The sequence below is a fragment of the Camelus bactrianus genome, chromosome 8 (genome assembly GCF_048773025.1).
Source record: "Camelus bactrianus isolate YW-2024 breed Bactrian camel chromosome 8, ASM4877302v1, whole genome shotgun sequence".
NCBI lineage: Eukaryota > Metazoa > Chordata > Mammalia > Artiodactyla > Camelidae > Camelus > Camelus bactrianus.
The window spans coordinates 46228287-46254964 of record NC_133546.1 but is presented as its reverse complement, the minus strand read 5'-3'; the positions used below and the strand labels follow the sequence as shown (position 1 = coordinate 46254964).

The 26678-nt window shown below is 35.9% G+C and overlaps 1 protein-coding gene across 5 annotated transcripts in view; it reads right to left on the bottom strand.

Moving 5' to 3' along the window:
• PDSS2 (decaprenyl diphosphate synthase subunit 2) overlaps nucleotides 1-26678 on the bottom strand; it is a 186159-nt gene that overhangs the window by 108423 nt on the left and 51058 nt on the right. For 4 of the 5 annotated variants that reach the window (XR_012508681.1, XM_074368554.1, XM_074368555.1 and 1 more), the window contains exon 2: nucleotides 11921-12055. The exons of the other annotated variant lie outside the window; for it this stretch is intronic. Coding sequence is in view for 3 of the 4 variants with exons in the window: in XM_074368554.1 (XP_074224655.1) it covers nucleotides 11921-12055 (135 nt within the window). In the remaining variant the exon portion in view is untranslated. The remainder of the gene's footprint in view (nucleotides 1-11920; nucleotides 12056-26678) is intronic. 5 annotated transcript variants of the gene reach the window in all.

The following is a 26678-nucleotide window of genomic DNA, read 5'->3' as shown; positions in this document are numbered from 1 at the left end:
TTCTCTAGGGAATGGGACACCATTGAAAAATAAAGCATATTTTACTCCACTTAAAAACTTGAGCAGAATAGGAGGGAAAAGGGCAATCTTAATAACAGAAAATGGACATTTAAGATGCCAGCGACTATAGAGGATTACATGGTAAGAGATAACCATCCTGAGAATCTGTTCTCTTTGCTTCTATTACCATCACTACCAAGCTGCACAGTCCAAGAGCAGGATGAAGAGAATAGTGAATAGGAGTTCCTTGCACACTAGCTACCTGAAGATGCCAGTTTCTCCTAGCATCTTACATTAGGGGTATTAAGGACCATTTGTCTTTAATTAAACAGAGGGCTGTAAGTGGACATGGGTGGACTGTGGATCCAATAGTAAATATGGTTACAGTTCTAGAAGTTAAGTCTCAGAAACAGAGTTCTAGAAATGAAATTGCATCAGTAGTGTCAGAAAGCAGTAAATGCATAAATTGTTTCCTTACCTTGTCACTTGAGATCAAAGACTATTTCTTATTAAGATCTGCGTTTCCCTCAAAGTTTAGCCCTGCGCCTTGAAGAGAGGAGGTGGTTAGGATATGTTATATATTGGACCATAGGCTACGCGAATCTAGATGGATATGTGCCCTGTTAAGCTCTCTGACCTGAAGTCCATTTTATCCCTATTAACTTACAGATGAGTAACCACACAGCATGATTAGTGACTCGCTTAAGATTAAGTAGCTAATCAGTTACAGATTTGAGACAAGAACCCAGATCTGCAGCCCTTTACACATGTCTCTTTTACATCACACTATTTACCATTGTGGGGGTCCCTTGAGTTTGGGTTCAAAGGATAAGCAAGTCATAAAGCTATTAAGCAAACTCTGTCATTAAACACGTTACATGACTGCAATTCTTCTACCGAATAGAAGTAACATTTTATTATAATGAATGTCAAGAATTAAGTGCAGTTTAACATTTAGAATTAGACACTGGACAGTGCCTTTGACTGTGGCTTCTTATTAGTCAACATATAGTCCCTTTCTAAGGAAAAGGTTTCAATTTTTTCACCATTGACAAAACAATTTGTGCAGCTTGTTTTTTGTTGTGATGTAGTCAGACAGGCTAATCTAGATCAAGACATTTATATACGATTAACTCGCAGCTAAGCAGATTAGTAGCTGAGCCCACCTACTTTTTGTGGTTAATTATACTTGTTTTGTAAGAGGCTGTTCTTATTTTGTGTTTTCCCAACAGCTCTGATGAAGTAAAGACTTCTGATGTACAGTATGCTGAACATAAAGAGCCTTTCCCTTTCTTACTCAACATATAATTGCTGCATTTGTGCATGCTGCATAAGTTGAAAATAACAATAAAAAGTTAATGAAGAAAATAAGTACTGGTGGTAATGAATTAGTAATATTGTTAGATTTGTATCTGGAGTTTATTTTTGTTGTTATAAATGGAATACAATCAATAGGAATATGTAATCAAACTGCACATGCTTTCATCTCTTGAGATCTCCCTGAAAAGGAGCTGAGATATCTTTAGGAAATTATCTTTAAAAGCCTACTCTAAATTCAATTACTCAGCATGATCATTTTAAATCCCTGTCAATAAGCACTCCTCATTTTCAAGGTTCTTGTAGTACAAAAAGATACATTTCTTAAATAGGTTGTTATTGCTTTATAAGTATAAAATATAACTTCCTTTTAATTTTTAAATTAATTTTAATTATACAAAATAATATGAATAGATTTTCTTTACTAAAAAAATGAAATATTACAAATAAAGTTCCCTTTGACTATTCCCCTATACCTGTTCCCAAATCTTTCCCCCTCCCCACTTCCTCCAACCACAATTATCAGGTGGGTGAGGTTTCTTCCAGATTCTTTTCTATGCATTTACATATGCCATCTTAAATAATAATAACACCAATAACTTTTAAAATGCTATCTATTTCAATGTTAATTATTTCACACTAATATAAATTGAGCCCTAAATAGATAATACGATCAACATGTTCCTACTTAGCCTCATTTCTTAAGGTGTTTTTTTTGATTTGGTCAACCCCCAAGGAAAATGTAATTTGTTAATTTTGTTTGGTGTTTTTAAGTGCTAGACAAATTCTAATATGTAGTGTGAAGGTGAAGATTGATAGTCACGGCCTATTGTTACTATGATGAGAAGTCATCAGAAGCTAATTAGTATCACATTAAAATGATAAATTATGAACTACAATATTTGCAGCTGAGTCCATGTCCAATTCCCTAAATTTAAAGATTTGTTTAAAAAGTCAAGTTGCTTCTTTCACAGCTTTTTAAATTCTCCATTTCTCTTCTTAAATTAAGATTTCACCACTACTTCTTCTAATAGTACACCAAGCTATTAGACCAATTTTCATTTAGAGGAGGAAGTAATGTTAAGATCAGTCATTTGATTATAAGATATTTTCTAGATTTAACTTATAGTTATGTTTATAGTGTTTTTCTGATTAGTTCTTTCAGTCCAACAAGTACCTTAGCATTTTTAACCTTAATCATTAATTTAACTTTAATCAATTGAATAATACACTGAGTTAAAAAGAATTAGCACAGTTACCAAGAAAGTGATGGTGTCCATTTTAAAATGGATGCTAAACCTAAGAAAGTTAATCTAAAGATATCACTTTGCTTCACTCCTGCTTTCTTTATTTAAAAAATATCTGGAGTTTATGCAACTTCATAGGATATTTGATCCTGTCAAAGAGGGCAAAAGATAAAAAGTTCAAGACAGCTCAGGGACTCTAAGGGACTTATTTTAATGGCAGGATAGAATTTCTAAGCTAACTACCTTCATTCAACAAAAAATTTTACTAGGTTTTAAGAAGTGCATAAGTAAAACATGTATACATTAAAAATAGTTCAGACCACTGAAGAGGACATAAAATGGACAAAGTCACTCATCCCATTTTCCCCTATAGTTGTCTCTCCCCAGACGTGACCACTATTTACAGCTCTTTGTGTCTCCTTTGAGGTATTTTCTATGTATATAAAAATCCACCACACCTACTCAAGCCCCAATGGGATCAAACTATATTATGTTTCTGAGTCTTGCTTTTTCTAATTGGTCTTTAATCTCTTTCCAGATCGGCACATACAGATCTCCTGAATTCTTTTAAATGATCATTTGATATTCCCTTGCATCAGTAACATAACATGTGCCCTCTTGGTGGACACGTTGGCTGTTCCTTTGTTGTTGTTGTTCTTGCAAAGTACGCTACAAAGAGCAATCTTAGATATACATCTTTGAGAACTTATGCTAATACAGCAGTACACAATTTTGCTAAATCAAAGGACAGCAGGAGTAAAATAAAATTAATAGCTATTATCAAATTGTTCTCTAAGCAACTATACCAATTAACAGCCCTACTAACAAAGCATTCAAGTGCCTTCTTCCTCACACACAAACATTAGGTATCAAACTTTTTAATCTTTGCCAATCTGACTGGAGAAAACTATTGTTTTGTTTTAATTTCCCCTTCATGATGAGGTCCAGCCTTTATCCCCTTTTGTTTACTAACCATCTATGAGTCTTCTTCACTGAACAGCCTTTTTATGTCTTTTCTCAACGTTTGTGTTGTACTATCTTCTCCTTCCTGACTTATAAGATCTTCAAATGATTTGTTTATTAAAACTTGGCCCTTTGTCATATATGCTACAAATATTTTTTATAATTTTGGCATTTATCTTTTGACTTCATAGGAATTTTTTCCATGAAGAATTCTTTTTTATGAAGTCAAATATATTAATCTTTTTGTTTATAAGGTTTAGAGTGTTGAAACCTTTTAGGAAGGTCTTCCTTGCTTCAAGATTAAATAATAGTAAGAAAAAGAATTGTTATTATTATTATTCAGCCATAATCAAGTAGTCATTGACTGCTATCTATGTGCTAGGACCATGCTGAATGCTGGGGTAATATGAAGCAAACATATCATCTGAACTATGTTTAATGGCACACAGAGCACACAGCTCTCTTTTATCAGCACTACAAATAAACACAGAACAAGGTCAGCCCATAATTTTATTCTTATTCTTCAGCTCACCTGCCACCCAGAAGTCAAATAAGTAATAAATGTACTTGTTTTACAAATAGACTTGGCATGTGTTAAAATTTGCCAGTACCCACATGTATCCTGGCCAACAGACAATCTTAAAGGCAAACATAGCACCAATCACTTTACCCCTGGCTCACTTTATACTTTTTCATTCTTGCATGTTCTACTTATCACTGAATTTATCCCTAGTGAACAGGTAGAGAGCAAGGTGGACAAGAAGAGAGTAGTAACATATCTATAATAGTATCCCAGGACACTGCAGATCTTTAATTAAATTTAGTAGTTATGCCTCAAAATGACAGGTGCACCTTGCAGTTCAAGACGGGCAGGCTGCTCTGCTATGATTTTGGTGGCAATGGGAGTATTATCACTGCATTGGTCCTCCAGCAGCAGCTCATTCTCCCCACTCCGCTGTCCAGAGGAAATTAAGTTAAGGGCAACACAAACTCAGAAGAGTCTAAAACCCATCAGTAAAACTTCAAACTAACTTTTCATGTGTTTGTTGGCCATCTGGGTGTCTTTTTTGGAGAGATGTCTATTTAGGTCTTCTGCCTATTTTTTGATTGGGTTGCATGCTAATTGTTAGAGAAATGTAAATCAAAACTACAATGAGATATTATCTCACACCAGTCAGAATGGCCATCATTAAAAGGGCCCAAAAAGATAAATCCTGGAGACAGTGTGGAGAAAAAGGAACCCTCCTACACTGTTGGTGGGAACGTAAATTGGTGCAGCCACTATGGAGGACACTTACACTTGTACGGAGGCTCCTTACAAAACTAAAAATAAACTTACCATACGAACTAGCCATCCCACTCCTGGGCATATATCCAAAGAAAAGTATAATTCAAAAAGACACATCACCCCAGTGTTCACAGCAGCACTATTTACAATAGCCTAGACATGGAAACAACCTGAATGTCCACTGATAGATGAATGGATAAAGAAGTTGTGGTATACATATAGAGTGGAATACTACTCATCCATAAAAAGAATAAAATAATGCCACTTGCAGCAACATTGGATGGACCTGGAGATTGTCATTCTAAGTGAAGTAAGCCAGAAAAGAGAAAGAAAAATACCATATGATATCGCTTATATGTGGAATCTAAAAAAAAAAGGACACAAATGAACTCATCTACAAAACAGAAACAGACTCACAGACATAGAGAACAAATGGTTACCAGGGGGTAAAGAGGGTGGGAAGGGATAAACTGGGAGTTCGAAATTTGCATCTCTTGGGGAGTGATGGGAATGTTAGCTATCTTGACTGTGGTGGTGGTTTCACAGGTGTATACATCTATCAAAATTCATCAAATTGTACATCTGAAATATGTGTAGGTTACTGTACAGGAATTATACCACAACAAAGGATGTTAAAAAAAAAAACCTTCAAGCCAAATAGACAACAGAATGGAAGCTACAGATGACACAGGTGAGAAAAGAAAATGTAGTCAAAAAAAAAAAAAAAAAAAAGGAATAGATTGAAACACTGGGGAAACAAAATGAACTTCTGATGGGATTTTAAAAAATTCAATAGGTATTGGGCAATACTTTTTAATTGTTATTTTTTGTGTTTTTTTGTGATACTCCACTAACACTTCTATTTTCATCCTTTATATATCACAATTATATATTGATTTACACGATAAGTAAGTTAAAAATTTAGACTGTTGCACGAAGAGTGCTTTAGCACCTGATTACAGCTCATATTCTGATTTAGAAGTTGCAAAGGACATAATAAGGTACAATGACTGTAAGTTATAGTCCATGTTCAACTACTCTACAAGGCACATACTATAAAACACATGATTCAAATGTCTATTTTGGTCTAGAACAGTTAGGTATATTGAAGATTCAGTCATCCAGACAAAGATTTAAATGAATACTAAGTCCAAGACACTGGTGAGATATAAAGATGTAAAAGCTAAGTGACTGCCCTGAAGGAGTGAGAAAGCTAATAAAGGACATAAAGCAGCATGACAGGGGTCTGAAATAACAATAAGAGACAACATTTGTTAAGCACAGTTTACATTCAAGGCACTGTTTTATTCATATTACCTTCTTTAATCCACTCAACAAACCTATGAGGCACAGAGAGGTGACTTAACTTGCCTTGGGTCACACAGCAAATACGTGATGGAACAGGATTTAACTGAGGCAAATTATAAACCAACATTATATATTTCTTCCCCTACTTGATCACTTAATGTGAAATCTCAGAAAGTCACTTCACCTCTCTGAGTTTTGTTTTTTTCCTTGGTGACACCCTTATTTCTGCCTCACAGTGTCCCCGTTAGGGTTCCAAGTCAGGTACTCTGACATAGAATAACATTTACTGAATTGTTTTGCAGCATTCCATAAAATGTACTGCTGACAAGGATGAAAGGGTTATATAGTCAAATAACTGGGAAACAGTATCTTAAAGATTCATGATGCATACCATATATACCGAACAATTCTTGAGATTTCTGAAATACAGAAAAAAATTTAAACTCTGTTTAACCTGGCATGCCCAAGTTTATTTGATCATAGGAACTTTTGTTCCACTGACCATATAGTAAAATCTTCATCCCAAATGAAGCACAAATTGGGAAATGCTGATAGAAAATGGAATGAGATCAAAGGACCTAATGAGTTTGAGTCTGGCTCCGCCAACTGCTAACCTCTTGCTTTGGGTAAAGACTCCTTAATCTCTCGAGGTCTCTGTTTGCCCTCTCAGCAATCACCTAGACTCCTACAGTAACTCCCTGGCTGGTCCTCTCTACCTTTTGGACCTCAACTCTCTGGGTTATCTTTTCAGCTGATTACATTCTACAGCACAGATATATTAATGTGACTCTTTTGCTTAAAGACCTTTCTAATAGCTATGAATAAAAATAAACACAGGATGCTTACTACGCTATGCATTACTCTATTCACTCATTTAATTCTTAAAACCATTCTCTGAAGTATGTGCTGAGGCACAGCTAGTAGGTGATATAGTCTGTTTCCAGATTCCAAGTCTATTCTGCTGCCTCTTGGATGGCTCCCCACTGTTTCTCCAGGATATAGCTCTAATTCCTTAGGCCCTTCACAATCTGACATCAGCCTTCTGTTTCTATGCCATCTCCTCATGAATATTCTATACCGTATCAGTTTGCTAGGGCTCTGGGGAGGAACCTGTTCAGGTCTTTATCTTTGGCCTGCAGATGACCATCTTCACATTCACAGGGTGTTCTCCCTGTATATGCATGTTGTGTCCAAATTCCTGCCCCCCTTTTTAAAAAATAAGAACATTGAACTAGAGCCCATTCTAATGACTTCATTTTAACTTGATTATCTCAAAGTAAAATCACATTGTGAGGTACTAGGGGTTAGGACTTCATCATATGAACTTGTGGGGGGGACACAATTCAACCCATAACACCTACAGCAAAATGAAGCTAATCTCTATTCTGATAATTCATACATTCATATAACAGTTATGTACTGAGTGCCCACTACAGTGTTGGCACTGCTGTGGCCCCTGCTATGTACTTCCAGACCACGTCTTTGGTCAGTCAGTTTCTTACTTCCTCTGCCTAGAATATAACCACCTTTTACCAAACCCTTTGCCTAGCTGCCTTCCTCCAATTGACGACCTCCTAGTTACCTTCAAAACCCACTAATAAGTTCCCTATTTTATAAAGCTCAAATGGTCTCTTTTTCTGAAATTTTCTTCTTTCCTTCCCCCAACATAGTTCATTCCTCCACAGAATTCTGTTTATACTCTACTTACAGTATCTATAGCATTGTATTACAGTTGTCTGTAAACTTCTATGTTCCCTGGCTTGGTGCTAATAAGGTCAATGAGTAAATACTACACACTATTCAGCTTGTATCTCCTGCACCAAGCACAGTGTCTGGCATATCACATAGTAAGTGTTTAGTATTTGTTTAATGAGTGATCAGATGGACTATAGGGTGTTCAATTTAACAAGACTCAATAGGAAAAATACTAAGGAGGAACATTTAGAGACAGGGTGACCCAACAGACAGCTATTGCTAAAATCTGGACATAAAGTAACAAAGGCCTGGAATAGGAGAGTGGAAAGTGAAAGAAAAAGAGACCTGGAGAGATTTGAGAGTTGGTGGTTTGTTGGACATAGAAGGTAAATAACTTGTCAGCTGATGGTCTATTGGGCATGGAAGGCAAAATCAAGGTTTACCAAATTCACTGGGGTAACTGGGTGACAGAAACAGTAAAGGCATATTAATTAAGACACTACTGCTATTAAGAGATAAACCCTAAAGTTTAAGTGGTGGAACAAATAGATTTTTCCTCTCATTCATCAAGTCTATATGGATATTTCTGATGGACAGGTGGCTCTCCTCCAAGGGATGTAGGCACCTTTCATCTTGAATAGGTCACTTCCAAGATCACCTGCTTAAGGGGTACTGCAAATGTATGGCCAGGAAATAGTAAATATGACTTCTGCTTATATTCCATTGGCTAGATCTCATTCATATGGCCAAGTCAACTGCAAAGGAAGGTTGGGAAATGTAGGTCTAGCTGAATACTCAGGAAGAAAAGATAATGTGTTTGGCAAACTTGTTTCAATCTTTTCTAAGACAGTTAACAAGAGGTGCTAGGAAATTTCAGGGAATGAAGGTAAAGTGAAAATTTGTGGTTTGTTTATAACTGCTAGATAGATGAGAAATATTTGAGTCAATTCTTCCTAAACCAACTGAGAAAACTGAACTATTAGTCACAAAATTCATCTGCATTTCTTTAAACTTGATAATGTTACACTAGAGAAGTCTATGCTTTGTAATACTGTGTATTATATATTATAATGATGTGTCTTTTGTACACACAAAAAAATAGCCTATCATTAACAGAGTAAGTTGTAAACTTATTTTATCAGTTGTGGCTGGGGATGTTTGTAAATTCAGTAATATTTTTTTTGCCTGATCACTTTTGTAACCAATTTTTAAAGTCAGGATTGGTGGAATAAACCTAAAGCCCATGGTTTTGCTGGCAAAAGTTTATGGTAGATTTTTATAGTGCCTTTTTACAAATGTGACTCGCTTACCTATTTTTCAAAATGTAGTTATTATATTTTAACCTAAATTCTACTTCTTTTGGCCATTATGTGATAAGTTCACTAGACACATCCACAAGTTACATCCATCAGTTATATCCTTAGGCCAAACAAAAGAGGTCACCTAACTCACTTTTGTTCCCTTAGGTAATTTACTCAGGTCTCATTATCTGACATCAAAGTCAAGTCTATGAGAGAAAAACACCAACAATGTAAATCCCAGTAGTTTGGAGGTGAATTAAAAAGCTCCCAAATCAGTACTTCCCTCAAATGTTAAATAATTCACTGTGGCATTATAGATACAAGCCTCCAGCAAAAGTTACACTTGAACAATTAAGGAAGTAGAAGCCAAACAAATGACTTCAGGGACAGAGAAACAAATGATTGGTTTCTCATAGTACTATGCCAAATTACATTTTCACATTAACAAGTGTGTAGAACACCCAAGCAACACCAATGACTTACTAGATAAAGTCTGATTACAGGAAAACAGCCTGGAACCACACACCAGGATTATTCCCTGAATGTAACTGGATTCTATACACTTGGGTATGAAACTCATTTATGTTATTTGGAAAATTTTTATATTCATAACGTACCACCTACTCGTTTGCAGAGTTCTTTCACAATTGCTCATATTACCGCAATCATCTACCAAATGCGTTATGTTCCTGTGAAGGATCAGAAGGCAAGGCAGCTGTCTCTGAGAGGCTATAAAAGAAACTGGAAACATGAGGTCACATCGCAGTGCACACAACAGTATCTGCATAGTAGAAAGGGTATACACTTCAGATTTAAATCTCAACTCTTATCACTTTCTACCTAGAGGATTTTAGACAAGTCTCTATCTCAGTATCAAGTTTCTTTTTCTGTAAAATGGGATGATTCATTTATGCAATAAATATTTATTGAACATCTATTGGGTGTCGAATAGTATTTTCCAACGGTTACTTTAGGATAAGCAATGGTAAACTACAGCTGGTGTTCATCAGAGGTATGTATGTTTACCCAAATGCAAGAGCAGATGACTGATCAATAAAATGGTTAAAGCCGGCAGACTGAAAAAAATCAATGGAGTTCCAAACAGGAAACAGAGATACATGGGATACAAGGTGACACGTGGTTCATTTCCTTTCCAGGGACAAACAGTTTATTGGTATTCATTGTAGATCGCTACATATTTTCTCCAATTATTTCAACGAAATCAGTCAGCCAAGAGCTTTTCTATGAAATTTATAAGATAAAGTTTTGAGCTCTAATTCAAACACGCTGAGGGAAGGATGTAGATTTATTAAAGATCTGCTAAGTTGTTTTCCATTCAGAAGTCTTCCAAGACATACTCACAAGAAGACCTTTTTTGGTATACTAATTTAATGGCTAGTCTAATCCACAAGTGAAATAAATTCTTTTGAATCTGACTAGAAAAGTGGAATGAAATCAAGAAAAAAACACATGAGATTTGGAAGTAAAAGAACTATAGTGAGAGCCTTAACTTTCCTCACTTACCAGTCATGTCACCTTGAAAAGAAATCTCAAGATTTTTGAAACCCAGTTTTCTCAAAAGGAAGCATAACGACAAATCTTACCTATGGCATTATTGTCAGGATCAAATGGGATAACTGTCACTAAGATGATTAGTAACTTACAAAGCACTAAACAAATACAAATTATTTCAGAGTGAGTAGGGACTGAAAATGATCCCAAGATATCCCTTCTAGGGCAGACACTGATATGAATAAATGGTAAAAGGTCTGCAAAATTATCCTGGCTGGAGGAAGATCTGTGACTACATTTTTAGCCACAACAGTAATAATCTTTGCTTCCTTCTTAATAAGAAAAGATCACTGGAATTCAATAGCTGGCAAGCAACAGCCATCTCTAAATATTACAGAAGAAAACATTTATGGGTAAGACTACTAGGACTTTTTAAAAAATCTAAGATGTGGAATGATTTTTAAAGTAAATCAATGAGCTATATTAACCATAAGTCAAAGTTTCTAGAAATACTTCTTTATGTGAGGAAAATTTCCTTGTCACCCATGTTTTTAGGGTGGTTTTAATTTCATGGGCCAGAGTCCACCTAAAGACTGTTACTTCTTTCTGTACATGTTTTTAACACAGTGTCAAGTATACTGCTAAGATTAAATAAATTTATTGCTGATATACGGTTACTAAAAAACATGCAGTCATTTTTAAAATCAAATCTAAAAATTTAAAGTTTATTTTGTATGCAGCAAAAAATGACTAATACACACTCATAAATTTATTTTTTAATCTAAATGTGTGAGATGTAAAAGTTTCTTATTCAAGTCACTTTAGTAAAAATCCTTTTACCATAAAAATACGCAAAGTAAAATAAATAATACAGCACTGAAGTAGACTGCATCTCCTAAAATGGTAGTTGCCTCATTATATATACAACTAAGTTACCGTATTGAGTAGGTTTAAAAGTCATGAATCCTGGACTAAATGACACAGAAAGTCTCCACAGAGATACACTGATAACGTGATGGGGCAGGTGGGTAGTGATGAATAGAAAATTTTAAATGCTCCAGGTAGAAACGAAAGTATTCGACATAAAGGTATGGAGAAATTTACCAGAGTTACACACAAAACAGCCAAGACTATTAGATTTGATAAGAACAATAAAAACCCATGTTTTAACCTTACTAAATATTTTAATCTATCTTTGAACCAGAGAATGACAACTAAACAGTGATTTCTACTGACCACTGTAGGAAAATAATTTAGAGAGCAATGTCAAAAGACTAATTTCTTCTTACCATGAATAGATCCCACTGACCATGTCATAGTTCTGGCATGAGGCATCCACGCTGCTGGGCCCAGCTGCTTTGGAAATAAGTAGCACCACCAAGCCCCTCAACTGGAGGTTATTCTGGCTGTCGTGTACAAGGCCCCTGCCAACAAGTAAAGGAAGAAGAGGATTAATATGCCCCCACACCCTTAGTCAGATCAAGTTAGAAGATTGCTACAGATACACCTGTACTTCCAAAACCAGACAATGGGACTTGTTGAAAAGAAATAGGATTGAGGGAAGAAAGAGTTAATAGAAAAAAGTAATGAGTTCAGGAAACAACTAAAGAAACCCACGGCTCATTGTGAAAGTGACCACCTCAAAACTGTGAGGTCCAATGATTTGGTTTCCTCCTCTTTCTGGGTTTTCCTACTGTCTATACCCTACCATGCAATCTTAACCATTTGCTCTGATAATGAGAAGAATCCATAGTTTTAAACTGTTTTGTGGTGGCTGACAGCAAGTAAAACACAAATCCTATGGCTTGGATGAAGTGGTATTAACTTGCTGATGACTGTGGTAAGGGGGAGAAGTAAAAAAGTGTCTTCACAGGAAGAAAAGCAGCTCAGAAAATGAAAGGATGACACCAAATTCAAATAACTTAAAATTTTTATTTGAGAAGTAAAGCGGAAATGAATGCCATGGGCAAATATCTTGCCATTTCTTATTATTTACGCTAAGGATGATCATTCTAGACAACATTAGGCTTTAAGAATGTCTTTTTTTTTTTTTTTTTGGTCATGAGGATTGAACTTTTATAATTTCTACTATAAATAAGGCCAGGAATACATTCCAGGAATATATTTTTGTTTAAGTATCGCAAATGGATATTATATGAGAACTAAATGGCATCACTGAAAAAAGAAAACTATGGGTAATGTATTATAATAAACTAATACTTAGAACAATACTCACGAGCACTAATCAAATAGAGTATATTACAGTACACATAAATGATATACAAATATAATTTGTAAATGTGAAAAATAGTAAAAATTTATATTATAATATTTCACTGAATTATTAAGACTTCCTTGGGTGAATTCTGAACAAAGAATCAATTTAAATTAAGTAAGTTAACATAGCCAAAATTAACGAGTTAGTTCTTTACTTAAGAAAAATTTTGACACACACACCCTCCCCATAACCCAAACCTCCAAACAAATTTCTAAAAGGGCCCCTACTTACCCTTTCATTAGTTTCAAAATAAGACAGATCTCCAGGTTCTCTGCAAGAAAACAGTTATGGCTCTTTCTCTACTTAGATTTTTTCCTTAATCTAGTAAGTGATCGTCAGTAAATTAGAGGGGTTAATGATTTTTTAAAAGAAGTTCTAATTTCCTAGGAAAAGAAAGTTGATTTAAGGTAATTAAGCTATATCACAGTAGAAACAAATAATCATCAGAAATGTCCAAAGTTTTTTATTATCATGTAACAAACTACTTAAATCCTATAGACGTGAACTGCAGGAAGGCTGGGAAGCACTCTGTTTTAGAAGAAAATATAAAATGGGAGCTCTTGCTAAATTTTTGCTTTGAATTACAGATTTTAACTTATGTTCCTAGATCCTTATTTATATATCACCTAAGGTAAATTTTTATTCTTCCCTTCCTGCATAATAATATTAAAGAGAAGGTCTGAATTGGCTCTTAATTCTAGAAAGGGAAAAGAGGAAGATAAGGCTCTGTGTGTGTGTGTGTGTGTGTCTGTCTGTCTGTCTGTCTGTCTAAATTTTGAAGGTTGAGTCTGGTTAGGAATGAAGCATATGACAGAACTAACTCACGGACATGAGCCTTGAGACTTCTGACCAAGTCAGGCTGATGAAATAGTCCTGGCAACAGTCTGACAACACCTTCCTCAAACTTCTCAGAGATGGGACCTTTCACAAGGGAAACACACACAAAATAATAACAACAAAAATAAAAATACAACAGTAACAGCAGCAACAACAAATGCTTATATAGGACTCCATATATGCCAGGAACTGTTCTAAGCATTTTGCTATATATTAATTAAATTAACTCACAACAACTCTATGAGGAAAGGTACCCCAATTATCCTGATTTTACAGATAAGGAGAAGGAGGCACACAGAGAGATCAAGGAACTTGCCCAAAGTACCAGAGCTAGTAGGTGTTAGAGCCTTGATAGAGCCAGGATTTAAACCTAGGTCAACTGGCTTTAGAGCCTATATACATGCTTAACCATTATGCTGTAGTGACTCTCCATCTACTTCATCTCATGTGCAAACTGCCTACTAAGTCATTAGAATAGTGACTGATTTAGAACCAGGTTTGAAAAATCCTTCTGCCATTTATTAGCTGCACGACTCATACGATCACTTCTTCTGTAAAATTAGGTTAACAACATCTACTTTCCAAAGTCACTGTTAAGGAAGAGACAACATAAGTAAATATATAACACTGTGGAAACACATGGTAGGTGATAAAGTGATCAGAAAACTACATTCTCTTTCCTTATTACTTTTTTGCCATCTATTTTTTCTCAACTCATATTTTCTCTTTCTTCTATTCCATTTCTCCTTTTAGCTCTCAAAGTCTTCCCCACTACCAGCATATATAATCTCCTATAGATATTGTTTCCTTTTCTATCTCCCAAAATGACAAAAGTTAAGGAATTATTCCTAGCATCACCACCAAACATCATACATCACTGAAATAATCGTTACCTTCAGAATGCATTACTGAAAAGGTCAAGAAAAAAACTGTAGTAGACTGGTTGACAGAAATCAAGAGAGCAGTCAGAAAAGCACACTTTCTAACCATCAATTTTCACATAAGACAATAGTTAACAGCCCAGAGAAGAGATTAACAGCTTGAGTAAATTAAATGTTTCCAAAACACCACTTCTTTAAATTCACATCATTAACACCCTTAAAAAAAAACATACAAAGATAAATTGATAATGTCCACAGCTCAAAAAGTAGCTCATAAGCAAAACAGAATAACAAATTTTGCTTCTGAGCATAAAAAATAATCCCTTGGATTCTAAGCTGGTAGAGATAATATGTTTCATATAGTCCAGGTCATACTTTTCACCTGGAACACTATGATTTATTCTCAGTGCCTCTCTTAAGGATGGATACTGACAAGCTGGAGCATATCCAGAAGATGGTGAAATCATCTACTGCCACATGCAGGGCTAAAAAAACACAATGGATGCTAGCTTGGAGAATAGTAAAGTTGGTGTTCTCAAATGAATTCAGTCAAAAATGTAGTAAGTGCTTACTACATGCAAGGCACAGTGCCAAACAGAGAGTGGAGGACACAATGGTGAGTACTGTGTGGTCTCCGTTCTTGTGGATAATACAGTCTGGATTAAACATCATAGTAAAATGTGGCATGAGCTACTTTAGGAGATGAGCAAGGGCTGTGGGAGCACAGACAAAGGACAACTAACGTAAGTGGTGCTGAGAGGATGGTGAAAGAGACCTCCCTGAGACCTAAAGGATGAGGAGGAGGGAGTCAGGGGAGCCGAAGCAGGGAGAGAAAGTGAAAAAAAGACTGTTCCAGAGAAGAGACAATATGTGTGATGGTTTGGAGGACAGTGAGGAGAACACAGCTGTTTCCAGAATCAATATGGCAGGAGCACAGCGTGTGAAGGAAAGGGTTGGGAGAATTCAAGCTAGAGGAGTACACGATAGCTGTCTGCTCATGTGGAAGGGTTCCATATGGATAGGAGACAGACTTGGTAAGTATTACTTTAGAGACTGACAATAGTAGATGGTTAACTGCAGTTCTCACTGCATCATCATAGCTTTCACAACTATTAACTAGTTTTTCTTCCTTAACCCAACCCTATCAGCATTTCAATCACAGCTAGGGCACCTTTCCATATTGTCTCAAGTTCCATTTCTTCAACATATCTATACCAAGAGGTACACAAAGAAATAAGAGGTATAATAAATACCTATAACAACATGTTCAAGAAATGGTTAAATTCGGGGGGGGGGGGTGGATAGCTCAGCGGTAGAGCACATGCTTAGCATGCATAAAGTCCAGTACCTCCATTTTACAAAAAGGTTAAATTGAATAGTATATGGAACAGATAACAAAGATAGTAGAGTAACTAAAAGCTATCAGAACTCAAAGGAAGAAAGAAAACTGCTTCTTATTAGAGATGCCCCTCACAGTATAGATAGCGTTCAGACTGAGCCTTAAAGATGGTCAAATTTCCCTGAGAAGAGAATGAAGGTAGGGGTGAGATGGAGTTATTAGAATGGAAAGAAGGGTACTTTAGGTGAAAGGAACAGGTCACAGAGTGATAAGCAGGTAAAAGAATGGGGAACAGGTTCAGGAGCTGTGGAGCTACTCACTTGGGCAATGTGTGAAGATATACAAGCCCAGAAAAACAGATGGTAAAAGAGTGAAGGGCCTTGAAAGTCAGGTTTAGCATCAAGACTTATTCTGCAGGCAATCTGAAGGCATGGATGGTTTGTCAGCAAGCAAGTGATGTGATCAGAACTAAAGACTAAAACTGTTACTCTGGGCCTAATATTGTTACTCTGGCAGTAGCGTGTTAAGTGCAGGGGAAAGGAGAGAAAAGATTAGCTGGGAGTAGCTTCTTCCAATAGTCCAGGTGGGAGATAACGAGGGCCTAAATTAGGGTAGCAGCAGCAGGGATGGAAAAGAAGAGCTGAATGATGGCAGCAGTGTGGAGGTGAATCAGGCTAGTCTGGCCAACTGACTGCATGAGGGAGACATCAGGAAGGAATCAGGAAGCAAAGGAAAGATAAGGGCTGAATTTAAGATTCAAACCTGTTTGCTGAAGGTGATGATGCTAGCATGAGGACTGGAAAGAAAAAGAGTGTTAATGGGGAATTAATGAGTTCAGTTTTGGACATGTTAACTTTGAATGCAGGAAGGACTTCCAGATGGAGATGCCCAGCAGGAAGCTGGAAATGCTGTAGATATAGATTTGGGAGGCATCTTCATAGTAGTGATGGCTGAAGCAGTAGGAATTGATGGATGGGTTTTGAGGGGAGAAAAAAGAGAAAAGAAGGGGAAGGGAAGAGGGAAAGGGAAGGTGTGGGAAGAAAAAAGGAATCTTGAAAAATTCCTATATTTAGGGGACTGAGGAAGGACGAGTAACCCACATGAAAGAACACAGTATGTCCACAAACAAATGAAAGGGGTCTCCACAAACACCCACAAAGAAGAGTGAACATACATGCACAATGGAGGCAGAGAACTATGACAGCACAGTGCACAGAAACGGGGGCCAGCAGTTGCCTCTTCCTTGGGCTTTTACAGTACTTATTATAAATTTTCAGTTTGGTACTTACTACATTGAATAATAAAAATGATAACAACAATGACACAGACAACAGCTAAACCATACTACAATGGCAGGCATGTGCTGTCTCATGCATATGTTCTAATCCTCCACAAACCATGCAAGGTAACTAGTAATATCTCATTACATATGAGGAAAAGTAGCAAGAAAGCTTAGAAAAGTTAAGTAATTACTATTTACACTATTCAACCAGTAATGTAAATGCTAAAATTTAGACATAATTTGGACTCCAAAGCCCAGGAGCCTTTGCAGTCTTGTGACTTAATTATTTGTTCATAGGTAGGTATTCCTTACAAAGCTATGAGAACCTTGAGGGCCCTCAGGCTTGTTTAATGTTTGGATGCCTTGCACCCAGCAGAGTAACTGACACAGAAGTGTCAAAATTGTCAAAAAGTCTAAAAATTGCAAGATGATAGAATAAATCACTTCAAGAAGTAGAGTAGCAGACACTATCTTATACAACTTACCCCAATAGATCTATTATTATTCCCAACTTTCCTCACCTCTCCTATTACCCATTTGCTGATTCAACCATTCAGCTCTGAAGTTTTGTCACTCTTCATAAATCATAGTGGATTCTTTGAAATTGACAGCCACACAGGAGAAAAGCCCCAATACATTAAAAAACATGCAAACGTGCTACGATTTATTTTAATGCAATGATGAAAAGTTACTGCATATAAGAATTACGCCATACCTAAGGACCTATTTATTAAGTTTCAAATAGAGAAGAACTCAATATATTGGAGTGTTTATGTCTTTTGTTTCTTCATCTAGGAGAACCGACTGAATTCACTACTGTATCTGTGCCCATGAGAGAAGGCTGCCCTCAGTTTGAACAGAGAGTAAGGGTAGTTGCAGATGGAGAGTTGAGGTAGGATGGCAGAATTAGAGCATGAGAGATAATTTCTGAGATTTATGCTCAAGAATTCAGAATTCTAACTTACGCCAGTGGTTCAAATCACAATCTTTTGGTGAATTTATAATAAATTTTATGAAAAAATTTATCACCTGCAAGAGATCATCACCCTTGATTTAGCTCAAAGTACCTCAAAGTAAAACTGAATGGGAAAGAATCAGCACTGCCCAGACCCCCGCCAGGGTAAGAACTCCTTCCAGTGCTAAAACTTAGAGGGACAGTTTGTTTTACTATTTTATTATTCCACTTTTAATATATCCAGCTCTAATAAATCAATCCAGAAAATGTAAGCATAAAAGATGAATGTCAAATCTAACATACATGAGGTGGGTTGATTGATATGATTCCTAATGCTTGTGGCTGTGACCTCTAGTCAAAAATTTTTTAAAAATTTACATACAGATAACTGAAACAGAAGAACCGACTATAATGTGCACAATTTTTGCCAAAGAACTATAAGAATACCCTGATCTTTTCTAGTCTTTTTAAATGCTGACTGTAACCTGCTAAATTGGCTTTGTGAGCCATTAATGAGTTGCAACCTGCAGTTTTTTGAAAAATCGTATTTTAAGTCATGTAACGTATATGATATATTAAGTTAAAAGAACTGGAAGTAAATATAAAATTAATTAAATAGGAATAGAATTATCACTATTTAAAAATAGAAAATCTCTTCATATACTAGACCAAATTTAGTGTCGCAACAAAGCACTAAAATTTTTTAAATGAAGGAGTAGGGTATAGCTCAGTGGTAGAGGACAAGGTACTAGGTTCATTCCCCAAGACCTCCATTAAAATAAGTAAATAAACCTAATTATCTCCCCCCTCCAAAAATTAAAATTAAAATTAAAAAAATTTTAATGACTCGGGAAAATACTTAAGATGTTAAATGAAAAGATAGCATATAAAACTTTATATATATAAAATATCTCAATTATGCTTCAATATTTGCACATATATACATATAAACAAGGTCAAGGGAAAAAACTAGGACTAAATATGACAAAACATTAACATTTAAAATCTGGGTGTCATTATATAGGTGATCAATACACAAAGGATCCATGTATTTTTCTGTGTCTTTAAAATATTTTATTTAAAAAATAAAAAAACAGGAAGAAAACACCCCTAAACAGTAATAAGTGTTAATCAATGCATTTTCAGATTAAGTGTGACTTATTTTCCAAATTGCACAAAAGCAATAATTGAATTTTCAAAATAACAGAATTTTAAGACAGCAGATGACTTACTACATAATAGTTGTATTTCTCATTTGAAGAAAAAAATATAACCCACATTTAATGAACCCTGGAAACCTATGCTGGGTGCCTTTTGAGTTCTCGTATTTCATCTTTAATTTCTCTAAGGTTTAGATACAAGGTCAAAGTTTAAATGGTATCAAAGAAGTGATGTTAAAAAAATACATGATTAGCAATTCAACGACAGTAGTATTACTCAGTTGTAAAAGAAAAATATTAACACTTACGTATATTGTTTTCAAGCACTATAATTTGAAGGAGACTAAAAATAGTCTGTATGTCACAGATTTTTATATAAAATTAGCAGAAGAACTAGAGGTTAATTTCCATTGACAAAATGACCCAAATTGTATTATTCCTGCCACATCTATCCTGAGACTAAAATGCCCTAGACTTGAAACAACTTTAGGGCCTGAGGTGACCAGCCTTTAGAATCTGAGAGCTGTAGCAGCCACTGACATGGCTCGAGGGCCACAAGCACATCCCACCCACATTAAATTCCAGAGGGACAGCCAGGTGAAGGAACTGCCGAACCAAAGCTCTCCCAAAGCTGCAATTAGGCTTGATGGGCATGTGGCTGAAGACAGGCGCTGCAAAGAAAGCAAGTAAGAGAAAAGAGAATGTAGAACGGGGGTAGGGCAGAGGGGTTGCTGAGCAGGAGGGAAATCAAGCCAGGAGCTTTTAGAAATAGTTAATAAATGAACCCCAGTAGTTTAATGAAATACAGTTGAAATAAAAAAGAGGTATAAAATAATGCTATAATCAGTCAGGTTTGTAGCAAGATGTAGGCTGGCCACTTTAGAATTAAACTACCTCCAGGAAAAAAAAAAGCCAATAAAGATTAACCCACTCAAACGATAATTGAAGATTTATTTTAAAATAGTAACGTAATAAAAACAAACCATTAAAATATATTTTGGTCACACTAAAAACTCTGTTAGAATGATCTCATACAATAAGTTTTACATAAGACTGCTTTGTCCACATTAAAAAAAAAAAGAATCAATTTAGTGTTGAAGCAAAGGGGCAGAAAACTTGAGTACAGGAATATAGGCATCGTTACACCATACAGACACACAAGACTCACACCACCACTCAAGCAGGGACACTGGCTAAGAGCTAACGCGCTGTGAATCACACCTCCCGCTACCACAGTCCGTCTGTACACAGAATAAATCAACCAAACGTGAGTGAGTATTCCCTTGATGTTCAGTGCTTTTCCCAACTTGCAGTCCAGATTTCAAGACTCTGCCACTCAAATGCAAGAGAACAACTCTCAGATTAATCTATAATTTTCTTTGGTTTTACTCGGGTACAAGCACATTTTTATTAAAAAGAATATCTCAATGTAAGTAATAACTATTTATTTAGCACTTGGTGTATCAGTCCTATTAGCTAGTGATGGTGGTTCAACTGCAAAATTTAGAATATTTACATTAGGACAGGTTGGAAAAGACAAAAGACAGAAGATCATTCAATTAACTTTATACAATATATTATTAAAAGACTAAAGCCAAATGTAAAGGATACAACAGCAGATGGGAGAAGCCAGTAAAAACAAGCAAGTTCGAGAAAAATTTTTAAACACTTTATAGAGAAACAGATAATACCTCAAAGGCAAACTGAAGTGGGGGTAGAGGGATAGCAAAGTGAAATACATTATTGATTTTAGCAGGAGAAGTAAGTTTTTAAAAAAATGAATGGAAAAAACAATCAAAACCTAAAACTATATTACTGCAACCTAATGGTTCAGAAATCAAGTGCAAAATTTTCAGGAGAATCTCCTTTATTTTTCCAAAATTGACACTGACATCAAGGTATAGGAGATCAAAACATGGGAGAATAAGATGTGTTGGGTGGCAGGACACAGACTACTTGTGTTCATCTTCCACAGAAAGAATTTCCACCAGAGAAAAGATCCCATGTTTGGCTGCCTAAGTTCAAACCTATTGGCTCTCAAAATCAGAAATATTGCCACTGATATAACACTAATATCTTACAGGTATTTAAAACAGCTACCAACAGAGGTAGTAAACAGAAATGATTACTATGATAGTGGCATTTCTCAAATTATGTGTGTTAATAGGAAAATATGACTTTTATAGGAAAGCATGATTTGATTTTTTAAAAGTTTAATTTACATGACATTAATTATTAGGATGATTATTAGAATTATTGTGCATTAATTAATAGGATAGCACCTACCGAATTGAGAGACACCTGGAACAAATCACATATAGGTTATTCTAGCCAATTTCATCCTCAGAGAACAGTTAACATTTACTCTACTCTAGCAGGTCAAAAGGGCCTGGGAAGAAATCCTTCATTTACCAGGTTGCCAGCAAGCTACCTGGAGGGAGACTGTCTCCTCCACACTGGTATATCCTCAAGCCTTTTTGGGGACCAGCTCATCTAACCTGACAACTATCCTGTGAGGTGATAGTTTCTCTCATTTTATTGATAGGATACTGAGGCTCACAGAGAAAGTTTATTTCCTCCACATCAGTGATTAACAATGATAAACTACATATTTGTATTCATTTATTTTGGTTATTATTTGTTTTCCTTGACTAGAATGTAAGCATGTTACAGTGTATTTACTTTCCCACAGTTGTATCTCCAGTGCTTAGAAAAGTGCCTGGTACAAATAGACATTCAATAAATACTCGATGAATTAATTAATAAGGTAACCTGCCCATAACTATATAGCTAATAAGAGAGACAATCAGATGTCTACCTCTAAATGCAACCTAGAAAAATAATAATCGCAGCAGCATTAAAATACAAAGAGTATAAAAAGAAGCGATGGCTTAGAATTAGGGCTTCAGAAGTATCTTTTAGGTAAGAGGTGTGAAAATATCTTTAAAATTCATTTCTCCAAAGCACCTCCTTGCAACTTCTCTTGATTTCGTGTCTGGTGCACTGAGAGCTGGACAAGAAGTTGGGGGCTGCCTTCTCCTCATAGGCAAGTTCAACAAGACTTCCAAGTAGCACAGAGACAGAGGATTTGTGGTCCATTAAACACAGAGCCATGGGAAGCCTTGAATAGCCCCCATTCACACAGAGGCTGAGAAAAGTTGGCACTGTCGTGAAAAGTGCAGTCCATGTTAAAAACCACAACTAAAAAACAACAACAACAAAAACCTTCACAGACTGCAGGAGTAGCCAGGGTCTACACCACAGCCAAAGAGTCGTACACTGAAATGAGGATCTGCACAGGCCCACCTTGTGGCTTATGGCTCTGTGCCCTTCTGGTGGCCTGCGACAGTCAATCCTCTAAAATAGTCCACAAAATTATAACTTTCAGGGAAGGAGGAGATCACATTTTTCATCATTCTTTGCTGAACACCTCAGGTCCTTTCCTTGAAATTGGGCAGAATGTAAATTTCTCTATGGAAATGGTTGATTGAAGGGCTACTTAGTTTTAAAAAATTTACATGCATTTTGTTTTTATTTCTAGCCATATATTAAGACAGGAAATTTATGTCTGGAGACTTTTTGTTCCTATCCTAATAGCTGTATTTAATCCTAACTCATACTAAAATAATTCATTTTTAAAAAGTAAGAAAAAGTAAAGGACAGCTCTATAGCTATAAAGTGCTGGGAAATGTGAAAATGCTGTATGTAGTCACATTAGGCTTTGCCTTGTGAGAATGCCATTTCTCCCCTTCCCCTAGTTTTCCTTCCCCAAAACTTGTAGGCCATGGACTGAAAATAATAGCCTATTTATTTCACTAGAAATAAGAAAAAGTAATGAAATAAGGCATAGATTCTCCCCTCCCCCCAAATAAGGCAATGGAACCTATGGACCTATCTGCCTATCCTTTTGACTGACTTTTGAGGGGCAAGGGGATGGGCAATAAGAATGGGAGATTATGGAGCAAGTTACCATTTTTACAACACATACTGGGAGCTACACACTTTACATGCACTCAACAACTCTCACAACTCTATGAAGTAGGTACTACAGTTATCTCCACTTTACAAGTGAGAAAGTTGAGGCTTAGAGATAGGTTCGTTTCTTGTCCCAGGTCAAAAGTAAGTGGGAAAGGCAGAATTCAGAATTGGGACTATTTGACTCCAAAGTTGCTACCTTAATTACTGCTTATTCATTGAATTTCTTTGGTTCCCAGAAACCAACAGTGTTGAGGTAAGGAAATAACTCCAATATCAAAGGGCAGATGAAATTTAGGAGCAAAATTTAGCATGTAAAATGCTAAGCATACTCCCTGGCACAACTATGTGCACAATGTGCATCAGTTACTTCTATTATCAGTATTATTGTTGTCCACATAGCCAATGACTTTTGGCTTTAGTGAAAGCTAGAACAGATGCAATCCTATTTCACCTGCCCCAGTGTAAAAATGTTAAGAATAACTTCTAAGACATTGAAAAGAGGATTTTTTTTTTAAAAAAAGAATATAGCAAAAAGCTTCTTGAGTGTCTATGCAGACACCAGGTTTGTATAAACAAAACATGTGGGTGTACACAATCATGTGGGATTAGGAAAAATTAGTTCTAGATTTTCATTTACAGTAAGAACAACAGTAAAACATATATTTCACTTCTTTCTTCCCTAGGCAGGATTCCCAGGAATATCAGTTGGTTTTATTCATGGTTATTATAACAAAGTATTCTTTAGTAGCCACACTATTTAAAGGCAGAACCATTGTGTTTAAAGTCAAGTACTCTCCTGCTGTAATTTTTCTCATATTAACTAATATGACAGCAATAATTAAACGTGGTTAGCCATTGTAACTACATCAAAAATGCTTTTCCTCCTCAGATACCATGTTATTATATTTGTCACCTCTCAACTCCTTTCTATTGTTAACACCAATAGTTTTCCTGAAGAAGTAAAGCCTTTACTTAGGATAAAGATAGGTGGCAGCCTTCAATAGGATAGTGTTAACATTTTCTCCCCAGTTCTTGAAAATGCCAGAAAAATTCTCAAGAGTTCCTCAGTTTAATTCATGAAATCCTGAGGCAAAATATCAGCCTAGAAATAATAATGAATTTTACAGAGAAATGACTTTAAGAAAATCATTGGAAAATTTTAAATGTATTTTTCTATTCTTTCTCTCAGGAAAAAAAGCTTATGACTTTAAAAGGTTGGAGAATTTAAGCAAACACTCAGTGGTTTTGGAAATGTGGTTTCCATGGCAACCAACATGGTCTTCTTTATATAGCATTATAAACAGATGGTAAAGAGTGGTCATGTTTGTTTCTTTGCCAGTGTATCAATAAAACTGCTGTAATATAGTATTGAATACATGAACTATTTAATAAATTTAATATACTAACCACAAGATCTAGTAATTTAGACAGACAAATATAATTAACTAGTATCTGGGTGGGTTTTTTTTTTCCTTTTTAATAAACACATGAGGATCTTGAACAGTGAAGTCACTATACTCCACAGAGTCAACAGTCTTCCTTGGCAAGACTTTGTACAAATGTTTTCTCAGCACTTGCCATGCAGGGCATATCACCACAAATATGAATCTGATGAGGAGAAAATAATGTATTGAAATAATAAAAGTGGAACCACGTCTGTAAACATATTCCTTGGCCATCTTTTCTTAAGGAACAAATGAGAAATTAAGAAGCACAAAAGAGTTTCTTTACAATAAACAATAGGCTGTAAAGCAAATGGCAAAACCGCTGTTGTTTAAAAGTCAGATTCCATTTCATGCAAAGTAGTGCCTTCAGAAATGCAGGTGCTCCAAACTCCACTGATTTGACTGTGGTAACTTGCTAGGTTCCATTTGCTAGAAAACTGAAATTAGCCAAGAAACTATAAATGTGATTAGTCTGGCAGTAAAAGTTTGAACAGCCAATTCCGCCACGAATTATCAACACATTTGAGGCAGTGACCCTGTGTCTGGAAGGCAGTCAGTCAGAAAGGGCTGTATGTGAGCCCGCGGCTCTGCAGGAGAGTTGGCAACCCTTCTCAATAGGCCCATCTTAGAGGCTCTGACATGTTTTCCAAGCAAGGCAAGGAATGCTTACCTTAAAAACACTTGGGACAATATTTACTATTTTAAATTATATAAATGGCCATTTTGATTTATACTTACAGAACATCGGGAAAACAGTGCCAGTATTACATTCTCCCTCTCACATATCTATCCCTAAATTTGGTGATTTTTATCATTTATAAATTCTTCTATGCTTCTCACATCAAAGCAAGTTCATTGGAAATGAGATATTTCATTTTGCAGAAATATCCATGATGGAAATACAGGAAAAGAGTATGCATATTTATGAAAGGAGTGAATCTGAATGACATAAAGTATATCATGGTTTAACTGAAAGACAAAAAAAAAATTTCAATTAAAACATTTTAAGACTGGTAGAAACTGTCTCAGATTTATATTTGATTCAAAACTTGGAAAAAAAATTTAAATTATGTATCTTGGATGAGCTACAGTAAACTCCACAGTCTAGCAAAAACTGTTCCTAGTATACAATTTGGGGGAATTATTTAAACCTGGAGAACCCAGGAAAGAGCCTCCTTTCTCACATGAGGCTGGAGAGTCTCTAACAAGTTGTCAAGCTCATCCAACCCAATAAAACATGCCTACCTATAGCAAGTGATCACTACCTGAGTGACAACATAACCAGAGGTCCTTTTCAGAGGGTTTTCAGCTTACCTTCTATAGCACTTGTATTGTGGGAGAGTATTTAGCAACTGATAGCCCCTAGTTTAGGTTAACTTCTTCTAAGAGTGGTTCTCAACCCCGGTGACAAAACAGAATCACCTGCAAAGTTTTAAATATAACAATACCCACATCCTAGCATATGCCAATTAAGGCAGAATCACTAGAGGTGGGGTCCAGGCATGGGTATTTCTTTTTCTTTTCTTCTTTTTTTAGGCATGAGTGTTTTAAAAATACTCCTCAGGTGTGATTTAAATATGCAGCCAGCATTAAAAAAAACACCAGAGGGACTAAGATTCACATTTCTCTTTACCCATGGTGAGAAAGAGGTCTCAAATCACCACTTTCATCTTTTCAAGATACACAGTTCAGAGTTAGATTTCTTTTTCATTACAGAGAGTCACAGGACTAAAGATCAGGAATTGCTGGACTGCTTTATTTAGTGTAGTAAATTTTATTATGAAGAAATTCAACAAAATGTAAGACTGAGGTGTGAAAAAACTTTTCTCATGAACTATTCTAGATAGTAATGTTTACCTCTTCCAAAGATTATCATTATCAGGAAGACTTGT